Raw genomic sequence first — 11,012 nt, 5'->3', positions numbered from 1 at the left:
TTTATTCAAATGAAAATAGTGTGTATAATAATAGTGTATTCATAATTTTGTATACTTTATCACCCGTTGTTACTCATAGTTTTCGAGAAACTGCACGCGAAACTGTATTTTGGCTACGGAGACGGAACCCAGTCATATACAGAACGCTTACTTTTATCATGTGACTGCACATTGTCACGTGATAAGTTCAAGATGTCTGCGCCCATGAAAAGATGACACCTGTCGATGTGTGACTGGTTTCCTATCGCTTGATCAGCTTTTGATGTGTCCTTATTGTGTTCGTTATAAAAAAAAGGGCGAGAACAGTAGCGCCTAAAATGATTAAAATTAAATTGAATACACCCCCTGATCAATGCATTTGACAAATGTAATAAGTTATACCGAATCTGCAATGTAGGCGCCTTCGGTTCCATCTAAACCCAAAGGTTTGTAGCTGAACTCATTTCTTTCAAATCTCGCAAATCACTTTATTAGCTTCGAGTCATAACAGGAAAGCAATTTAGTGTTTGGTATGAAAGAAGATAGAGTATTGCAAAAACGGAATCTCACTAATCGGGATGTCTGTCAATACCAGACGTCTTCCGAATTAACTACCTTATAATATATCATCAAGTAAAATTTGTCAATTCTTCACTTCCTTCAATTCGGATTCAGGATAGAAATTGTGCTTAGTAGGACCAATTTATCATGCCAGTGATGCTCTCCATTCCTGGTTAACTAGGACAGCCTCTGTGGTCTTGTGGTAGAGCGTCCGCCCGGAGAGCGGAAGGTTCAGGGTTCGATCCCTTGTCACGTCATACCAAAAGACGTTGAAACATGGTATTTGTTGTTACCCTGTCTGGCGCTCGGCATTAAGGGGCTAAAACAAGGACTTGTTGGCTGGGAGTCAGTATACTGTGTCTGAGTGGGGTATTCACGTTAAACTGCGGCATGGTTTCTCAGTGAGCTAGCACTATAAATCGGCATCAGTCCGGACTAGTACAAGAAGCCACACACACGCATGTGCATGCATGTCGCTATATAAGTGCAATAATCTTGGATGCGACGTTAAACCCAATTTCACCTCACCTCACCTCACCTCACTTTCTCAACAAACAGCTGTTGTATCCCGTTGGCTATTACTAAAAATAGCATTGTACTAAGTAGAAATATTATAGAATTTTCTATCTCTATTTTCCATAAAAGACTTTGCAGCCTGCCTTATCATTATGGAAATGGGTTAAATTTCCATATTAATACTGTGGTAATCAGGTTTCATGTTCCAGATCAATGTCACTGTTTAGACAGCTGATTATCAGTGTGGCCTTGTTCTGCATGAATCGTTGATTTGTTGGTGAACAAGAAGTAATACTGCATATGTTAAGTCTGTGTTCATGTGCCTTCATTTACTTCAACAAAGCTAGTTCCTTGTCAGTGTTTCGAGATCTCATCGGACGTCCCGATCAGCAGGTAAATGGCAAAGGAGATATGTGTCATATTGGATTTAATCATGGATGGTAGTTGTAAGTATTTGTGGTCTACTGTTGTCAGCGGTTATGACCTACACCCAGTAGGTAAGAGGTTAGTAAGAGTTTAAGCACAGGCTATACATGATAGCCACATGTAGCATTGTAATTGTGAATCCTTTTACCAGTTTTAAAACATCTTGTCTTGTAGATAAACTGTCTACAGATTAAAGTACAATGAAATCAAGTTCAGACTTATTGGCGGGTGCTGCCAAAGCCACAACCTACAACATGGCACTGCAGGTAAATATTCCATTAAAAAGATAACATGTATGTTATACTGTTCTGTTAATATGACAGGCTTCTATTTTCTTAAATAATTTCAACATTTTAAAGATAGCATAACATATACAGTAACTGGAATGTAAAATATTAGGTCATGTTTTTTATTTTCTGTTATATCATTATCATATAGTAATACATATAGGTATAATTTGATATATTTTGATAACAAGAAATATGGTGTTTTTGCTCTTCAAGAAGTAACAGTATTTCAAGCATTGTATTTATTCTGAACTATCATCATGTTCAAACATCATGCCTTTTATCTTGTTATAGAACTGATCATGAAATTACTATGACAGTTATCATGGTATTTCTGTACATTTAAAATCAGTGTGTAAGTCAAAGTCTAATTTCCTGTTTAGTCGTTTCCAAAATCTTCTAAAAAAATTAAGTTCAGTAGCTAAATTTCATAAACATTTATTCAGACATGTCAAGTGCAAATCATTGCGAAAGCAACTCCTTCTGCATAGTAGCGAGCATTGATGGCAGAGTTGTCTTGTTACTGTGTTACATGATTATAGAGATATATCTTTTTATTCTAACACAAACAAATTCAAGGTCGGCAGTGATAAAAATATTTGTTCAAAAGGGTAATGTTGATTTTTCTCTTTTTTCCCCCCTATTTTCTCATTATATTGGGCCCTTGGATCTGTAAACCAAATTGAAAAAGGCCTAGCATATTGATATTCTTATTTATCTAAGTCACCTAGCATATTGGAATGACATTTAATTCAGGTAGAAGAAAACAAGATCTGTATGTTATATATTTTATGATGATAGCAACTACCATGTAGAAATATTGATTAACAACAGACAGATTCATGCGTCGGTACATCATATCATCTCCATGGGAACATATCCAGCCAAAATATGACAACCAGTGATGTGTATTGTCACAGCTGACTTATTAGTTCAAGTTATCTGTCCTCATATTTCACAAATGTTTTGTTATTTTTCAGCTGATGATACGGGTGATGACTTTCCTCTTAAATGCATTTGTTTTGAGATTTATCACCAGGGACTTGTTGGGTGTTGTTAATGTCAGGTGAGAGCTTTATGTCTAGTTAGATCCTTACTTCAGATATACTGTATACTGACTCTGAGTCCTTGATTTATCCTCTTAATGCCAAGAACCAGGCAGGGTAACAACAAGTACTATCTTTTTGTATGGCGCGGATGGGGATCTAACCCCTAACATTCCGCGCTCAGGGCAGACCACGGGGGCAGTCACTTCAGACTGAGAGTGAATGTGTTTGATTTCATGCCTCTTGCAAATGTATTTGTGTAATATTATGGCATGACAGCTTGATGTGGGAGGAAGGACTGCAGTGATGACACCCACAAGCCAGGAGGGGTGGTCGTGTAGCCCAGTGGTTAAAGCGTTCGGTCTTCACGACGATGACCCGGGTTTGATTCCCAACATTGGTACAATTTGTGAAGCCCATTTCTGTTGTCCCCTGCTGTGATATTGCTGGAATATTGCTAAAAGCGGCGTAAAACCATATTCACTCACTCACTCAAGCCAGGGTTCGAAATTAACTTAATTCCCCTTGTCCAATACTTGTAAAAATACAAGAAGGACTTGTGACATTTCCTTTTGGACTACTATTTTTCACCATTAGGTGGATGACAGCTGAAAAAGCAGATCAAGTTTGAGGACAAGTGAAAATAAGAAAACATTTCTAACCCTCCATGGGTATTGTGTTGAAAAACTACAAAACATTTTCAGGGTGGATTCACCCCCACAATCATAGGTTTCTGGCACTCCTAATGGAAGCAAATTTGTACAGTGAATTGCAACGCATTAGACAACCGGCCCACCCATGCCTCTGACTTGTATAAGTGTATAAATATATAGTATATTTCCTTCCCAAAACATCTCGATATAATAAGATCTGTATATCAACATGTAAACCAAATGGTGGAAATATCCTAATATTTATAAGCTTAAAAAAAAATAATAGTCTTGGTTCTCAGGCAGAAATATCTGCTTCCTGATATTTCCCTGTGGGTGATAACACAAGGATAACACAAGAAATATATCAACAGCATCCCATTCCTGTCCTGACGACAATATTGATCACTGGATTGACTGGTCCAGACTTGATTATTTGCAGGTTGCCGTTATGTAGCTGGAATATTGCTGAGTGCGGCATAGAACAAGAAACAAACCCAACATGAGGATCAGGTAGTTACACAGTTTGAGTGACCTGTCTGTGTTATGGCAGTGTACCATACAGCGACGAGTCCAAATTTGCTACCTGGGTACCCGACCCCTATTACCCGACCCGGATACCCGCTGTACTTGGGTTCAAAATGTCTGATTGGGAATTGTTTAACTGGAGCCCTGGCAAAAACTACTAAGATACATGCATAAAATGATATGATCACGAATGAAGTTGACTGAAGCTTCATCTTTTCTTAAACATTTTAAAGTCAGAAGGAATGTGTGCATAGTCATAAAGTAATGTGAACATTTAGTGACTTGTGTAACCATTGAGTTGTATTGACATTGTCAACCACATACTGTAAAACGTGAAATTAATGCGTCTCCAAATGAATGCGACTGCTGGCCCCTAGCCAAAATGCGACTCAATATGAATGCGACACCCCCTCCTCTCAAGCATCAGTGGATTTATATCTAAACAAAATGTCAGGTTTACAGGAGAATCCTCATCTTAATCCAACCTTACATTAATCCAATCACACACCAAATAGCACCGCTTATTAGCGCTGAGTAGAATACTTCAGCTAAAACAATACGTGCACGCTGGCTCGTGTCGGCCTTTGATGCAGTCGCAAAGAGCAAAGACACCGTGTTGGGTGGCGTCTGTCTGGACTTGCAGGTGTGATCAGTGATGATATGAGTGAGTAGAACGCTCGTCTTGACCCCAGCAGTGACAATTCACAGGATGTAATTAGTGTTTGAATGACATTGTTTATATACTTGTTACAAGTGCTGCTCAATAAATATTGATGTGGAATACATAGTTGTTTGTTTTCAGCGTATGTCTAAGTTGGTATTTCTGCTATCAAAAATGTCTTATTGTTGATATAAATGCGATGTTTAATAATGCTGGCAAAGACCACTCGCATTTTTTGTATTTAATTCACGCTCGCGTTAATTTCACATTTTACAGTATCACATGACTAACCATTGGTGCGCGTTGTACTGTGGGTACCCGGGTCCTGCTCAGGGCTCACCTGACCCGAGTAAAATACTGACTTCATGTACTCAATGATATTAAATTATTAGTCACATGATCCATGTAAACATATGTTATTTCCTGCGTGTTATATCTTTAAAATCAGATCTTAGTATTAGCTACCACTAAACAATGATCTGAGAACATTCCATTATGAGGCAAGTCTGGAAGACCTTTCACTCGATCAATCAGATCATCGCTTACCAGATCGGGAAAGTGACAGTCAGAATGTGTTTTCTAATCTATCAACCTTAACATCGGGTATTCCGAATGACAGTCTATCTCTTGCTTCAATCATGTCAACTGGATAAACATTTAAAACAAACTTTCTGTAGCCCATGGGAAGTACTGCCATACCATCTCGGCCATCTTACTAGACATTCCTGAAGTCTCATTTGTTCAGTTTTCAAATTTTGAATTGACATTTTTCAGAACGTAATCTAGAATGAAAACTGCCAGTTTTAAATTATTGCCGTAAAGCTGGAGAAGGCTGTTTTCTGATTGGCTAATGTCAATATCTTGTGAGTCATTTCATTTGTCGGTCAAAGGTCGCGAAAAGTTGTTTGGCATGAACCGTAAGGGGATAACCTCAGATGTTTGTTTAGCGGTAGCGAGAACTAAGATCTGATTTTAATGACAACACACTTAAGAAAAGTAGGGAACCATTAATGCAGAATGCTGACCTCTGTTTGTTTGTTGCTGCAGGTTGCTGTTGCTGCATAGCACGTTGCTGTTCTTGTCTTGTGAGCCTTTTGACAAGGCCTGTCTCAGCAAGCAGGACAAGAAAGACTGGCGGCAAGTCATCAACCTCATGTGGTGTGCGTGAGTATCAGCCCAGCTCAGTTACACGCCCAGGACAGAATGAACCTCAAGTACATGTGTCCTTGAGATGATTCCTGGGAAAAATTATAGGAGGCTCCTAGTACACATTGTTTCTTCCCCAGAGGTCATGGGATTAGAGGTCATCACAGCCTCATGCTTGTTGCTCAATCAAAGTCAGGGGCAAGGTAGGCCCAAATATAACATGCTTGTCTCCCTGAGGGATTCCGGGCGATGTAGGCCCTGTGTCTCTGCAAGCCATATGGATATAAGGTTCTAGGCTTCCAGACGACAATTATCAAAACTCTGTCGTAAAATTACCAAACTTCTGCAGCTAAACTTACTTAATTCTGCAGTAAATTCTGCAGTAAAAACAACCATTTCCCCCCTAAAAACTTTAAACCAAATTATATGCATAGTGTCACTGATATTTATGTATGGTTAGATGTAAACATTGTTTATATAGTCATAATACCACAAGAACATTTGAAAGTGAGAATTATTTACAGTGAACTACTTCATAACGAACATACATTTAACAAACTGATGGATTTTATGAAAGTTTTTTTAGTCCCATCCATTTGTTGTATATATCCTATATATGCTTATAACAAACTACAGTTATAACAAACTAAACTTAGTGGTCCCTATGAGTTTGTTACAACTGTAGTTTACTGTATTTGTGATTTTTCTTGGGAATAAGTGGTTATCCTTTACTTGGGGTATTGATAGTATTCTTTGGGTGTTCAATATATTTGTGTCCTTTGGATCCTGTCTATTGGGTATTTTTAAATCAATGAGTGAACTGAACATAATTCTGCTTACAATGCTTTTTCAGGTGACTTCTAATTTGCATCTGTCCATGTGATACCCAATGTGGGTCACATGTTTCATTAGCTCAGAACAGCAACAGATGCCTAAGTAATAAGTTTGACATAACACTGTTTTGCATTATTCACTGCAGTAGAATTCCTATGTGATGCCTGCATGCCATCAGGAGAGAATGATCTTACCGAGACATACTGATGTGCAGCCTGCTTTGTGTAATTACACTCAGTGTGGTTATACTATTGGTTATTAGATTCTTTTATATTTGTACGCAAGCAACTCCAAGATAATTGGGTTGTGGTGATTTATTGTGAGTATTTGATGCAAAAACGCCGCTTATAAAGAGCTATGCTGATTACAGTAAGATTTCTGACTGTCTATTGTAAGTTCAGCTCAATACAGCCCACAAAATTTACATTAAGATCTGCTGTTAATCATGCAATTCATTCAAAAAGGGCTAATGTCCCTTGCTCACATTTATAAAGTGATGAATTGTTGCTAGACATGTTGGAGCTATTGTCATGTCAGGTTCACTGCACATGGGCGGAAACAATGACATACGTAACAAGGCTCATAATAAACAATGTATTTGAGTGCTACATTTAGTCTTCCTCACAATGTTCCCATAGGGTATCGTCAGTTGATACAAGTTGCTGAAGCAGTTATGACAGTTGCCATCTGTTTGTGCTGGCATCTTTGTTCTTGGTATATGGTTGGTTGGTTTAAAGCCGCACTCAGCATTATTCCAGCTATATGACAGCGGTCTGTATATAATCGAGTCTGGACCAGACAATCCAGTGATTGATATCATGAGCATCAATCCACGCAATTGGGATCGATGACATGTATCAACCAAGTCAGCGAGCCTGACCACCCGATTCCGTAAGTTGCCTCTTACGACAAGCATAGTCGCCATTTACGGCAAGCATGGGTTGCTGAAGACCTATTCTACCCTGGATCTTCACAGGTCCTTGGTATATGGAACTTCCTACTAGTGGGGGACATGGATGGCCCAGTCGTCTAAGGCGCCGCTATTCGCTGTGCAGCGATGCGTCCCTTGGGCACGCCAGAAACCTATGATTGTGGATTCGAATCCCGGTTCGCCCCGATTATGTTTCTAGGTTTGTCAGCACCATACCCGTGCTCGTGGGTTTCACCGAAGTGGTAAATGCCTGAGACCTGCATCACTTGGGGCTTTCCTTCCACATTAAGCTGACACGCCGTGATATAACTGGAATACTGTTAAAAGCGGTGTTAAACCCAACTCACTCACCTACTCCTACTATTGAGTTAATGAAAGTTAGATCTATGTCAAATGGGAGAAGCATGGTCTTACTACATGGTCTTACTACATGGACTTTAAAAAAACATCACTCACTTTTAATGGAATCTCATTTCAAACACTATCAATACTGTAAATTAATTATATTTCATAACAAAATTTACATTAAAAGATAATTGGCAATACCTGCTATGACATGTGTGGAGAATATTACCATGGGGAAGGAATGTACATAAAAGGTAAAAATAACTGAGATCATAGGGTTTGTAGAGCCTTCAGCACTTTCTATTCTGCCAAGCTACCAATGTGACCAGTTGTGAAAGTTTTAGTTGAAGGGAGACAACCGTGTTTCAGGGTCCCGATCTCGCTGGTGTTTGGCACTGTCCTAGGCTCTGTGTGGATGTTTGCCCTGAAGTTGCCTGACCCTGAAGCTGTACCATACTATAACATCGGTGTTGTCTGTTTCTGTCTCACATCCGTGCTGGAGTGCATTGCTGATCCACTGTGGTTGGTTGCAAGGGCACATCTTTTTGTCAAGCTCAAGGTAAGGCTTGTCTCAACTGTCTCTCATTGACGATGTCACTTCACGGGGATCCAGGTTAGAGTAGGATGCAAATCCCCATTTCAAGATTTAACATGTAACTCTCTGTGAAGATCCAGGTTAGAATTGGTCTTCGGCAACCCATGCTTGTCCCCTGTGAAGATCCAGGTTTGAATTGATCTTCAGCAATCCATGCTTGTCCCCTGTGAAGATCCTGGTTAGAATTGGTCTTAAGCAACCCATGCTTGTCCCCTGTGAAGATCCGGGTTAGAATTAGTCTTCAGCAACCCATGCTTGTCCCCCATGAAGATCCAGGTTAGAATTGGTATTCAGCAACCCATGCTTGTCCCCTGTGAAGATCCAGGTTTGAATTGATCTTCAGCAATCCATGCTTGTCCCCTGTGAAGATCCTGGTTAGAATTGGTCTTAAGCAACCCATGCTTGTCCCCTGTGAAGATCCGGGTTAGAATTAGTCTTCAGCAACCCATGCTTGTCCCCCATGAAGATCCAGGTTAGAATTGGTATTCAGCAACCCATGCTTGTCCCCTGTGAAGATCCAGATTAGAATTGATCTTCAGCAACCCATGCTTGGCCCCTGTGAAGATCCAGATTAGAATTGCTCTTCAGCAACCCATGCTTGTCCCCTGTGAAGATCCAGATTAGAATTGCTCTTCAGCAACCCATGCTTGTCCCCTGTGAAGATCCAGATTAGAATTGCTCTTCAGCAACCCATGCTTGTCCCCTGTGAAGATCCTGGTTAGAATTGCTCTTCAGCAACCCATGCTTGTCCCCGGTGAAGATCCAGATTAGAATTGCTCTTCAGCAACCCATGCTTGTCCCCTGTGAAGATCCAGATTAGAATTGCTCTTCAGCAACCCACACTTGTCCCCTGTGAAGATCCAGATTAGAATTGCTCTTCAGCAACCCATGCTTGTCCCCTGTGAAGATCCTGGTTAGAAATGGTATTCAGAAACCCATGCTTGTCCCCTGTGAAGATCCAGATTAGAATTGCTCTTCAGCAACCCATGCTTGTCCCCTGTGAAGATCCTGGTTAGAATTGCCCTTCAGCAACCCATGCTTGTCCCCTGTGAAGATCCATGTTAGAATTGGTCTTCAGCAACCGATGCTTGTCCCCTGTGAAGATCCAGGTTTGAATTGACCTTTCGGCAACCCATGCTTGTCCCCTGTGAAGATCCAGATTAGAATTGGTCTTCAGCAACCAAAAAAGCAGACCACAAGATTAGATCTTGTAGTCAGTGTAGTGGTGAGACCCTATGCCATAGTGCCCTGATGACATGGATGGTTGCTCATGTTTTCACTCACTTGTTTGTTGGGTCAAAACTTGGTATCTACTGGCCCTGCCCTGTAATACAACGGTCATCTGATCTAGGTTGTTGTAAATCAGTTCACACACACCTTTTCTGAAATATTGAATAATATTGAATTAATCTTTTAATAGTTAAATTTTTGTTGTGTTCATGGAAATTCCTGCATTCTGATTAGCTGAATTGGTCACGTGTTATTGCATTCATTTCCCAATGAATGTAAAAAATTAAGCCACGCCCACCGCGGCGCACTACTTTTATTACTGCGGAATGTCGGGGAATCCCAATATTACAGTCGAGGGAATTCCCTTTCTGCTCACGTGTATCGGCATGCACAGGACATTTAGCGACTTTCATGCATATTCATTGTCCAAACAACCCTTTGAAACCGAAGGCCGAGAATGAATGAAACAGCTAACGTGCAGGATCGCTCGCCTGTTTTTTCCGACTCGCCTCGGTTCAACTTTCATGTCTTCGGGTTTAATTTCTAACTAGCATTTCTCCAACTGTGTTTTACCGTAATCAGGGAAGTAATGTTTGAATCACGCAGTAACTGACCATGTTATTTGAAACAGCCGCCTTCTCTCGGACATATTTCTTCCGGTTCGTTACAGTCTGACTGTTGCAGTTCTTTTCGCCTCTTGCATTAATTGACAGGTCCAATGAACATTTTTTTAATCCCACTCTCCGTTGATTAGCTACTGACTGTGTAGGCGTGTCAAATTATGTGCATAAATTAAACAATCACCTGATTCATGTCACGCCACTGCATGTATTCCTACACCTGGAATGTTTATCAATGTCGTCATTTTTGTCTGTTTTGATATATGCAACTGTTTTGGGTTAAACTATTGTAGATAAAACATGTTTTTCGTTGTCGAATTTAATTATAAGCATTGACTGTATATTTTTTTCGGTTCATTGAGATGTGAATCGAAAAACTAATGTGCAAACTTTTGTCAGAATCCGCTATGCAGATTTATACAGTTTGCACATCGGTGTATTTTTTTCGGTTCATTGAGGTATGAATCAAAAAACCAATGTGCAAACTTTTGTAAGAACCGATACGCGGATTCATACAGTTTGCACATCGGTTTTTCAATTCCTACCTCAATGAACCGAAAAAGATACACAGTCAATCCTTAAATAAAATAGGTCACAAACATAAACCCAGATATACAATGAACACTCTTAATAACCAGATAGTGTAGTAACAGAACT

The 11,012-nt window shown here is 39.9% G+C and overlaps 1 protein-coding gene across 2 annotated transcripts in view; it reads left to right on the top strand.

Moving 5' to 3' along the window:
- The first annotated feature begins 162 nt into the window (after nucleotides 1-162).
- The window catches only part of LOC124134023 (protein RFT1 homolog), a 29,551-nt gene continuing 18,701 nt past the window's right edge, over nucleotides 163-11,012 (top strand). The window contains exons 1-5 of one of the 2 annotated variants that reach the window (XM_046498641.2): nucleotides 163-425; nucleotides 1,657-1,748; nucleotides 2,750-2,835; nucleotides 5,702-5,818; nucleotides 8,280-8,469. In XM_046498641.2, the coding sequence (XP_046354597.2) occupies nucleotides 1,683-1,748; nucleotides 2,750-2,835; nucleotides 5,702-5,818; nucleotides 8,280-8,469 (459 nt within the window). In that variant the 5' untranslated portion in view covers nucleotides 163-425; nucleotides 1,657-1,682. Of the gene's footprint in view, nucleotides 426-1,430; nucleotides 1,450-1,656; nucleotides 1,749-2,749; nucleotides 2,836-5,701; nucleotides 5,819-8,279; nucleotides 8,470-11,012 lie in introns of those variants that run through there. The other variant, XM_046498649.2, reaches the window with a different exon arrangement.

The sequence above is a fragment of the Haliotis rufescens genome, unplaced genomic scaffold (assembly GCF_023055435.1).
Source record: "Haliotis rufescens isolate VD_foot unplaced genomic scaffold, xgHalRufe1.0.p SCAF_16, whole genome shotgun sequence".
Taxonomy (NCBI): Eukaryota; Metazoa; Mollusca; class Gastropoda; order Lepetellida; family Haliotidae; genus Haliotis; species Haliotis rufescens.
Note: the sequence above shows the minus strand (reverse complement) of the source record. Positions and strands in the feature narration are given on the sequence as shown.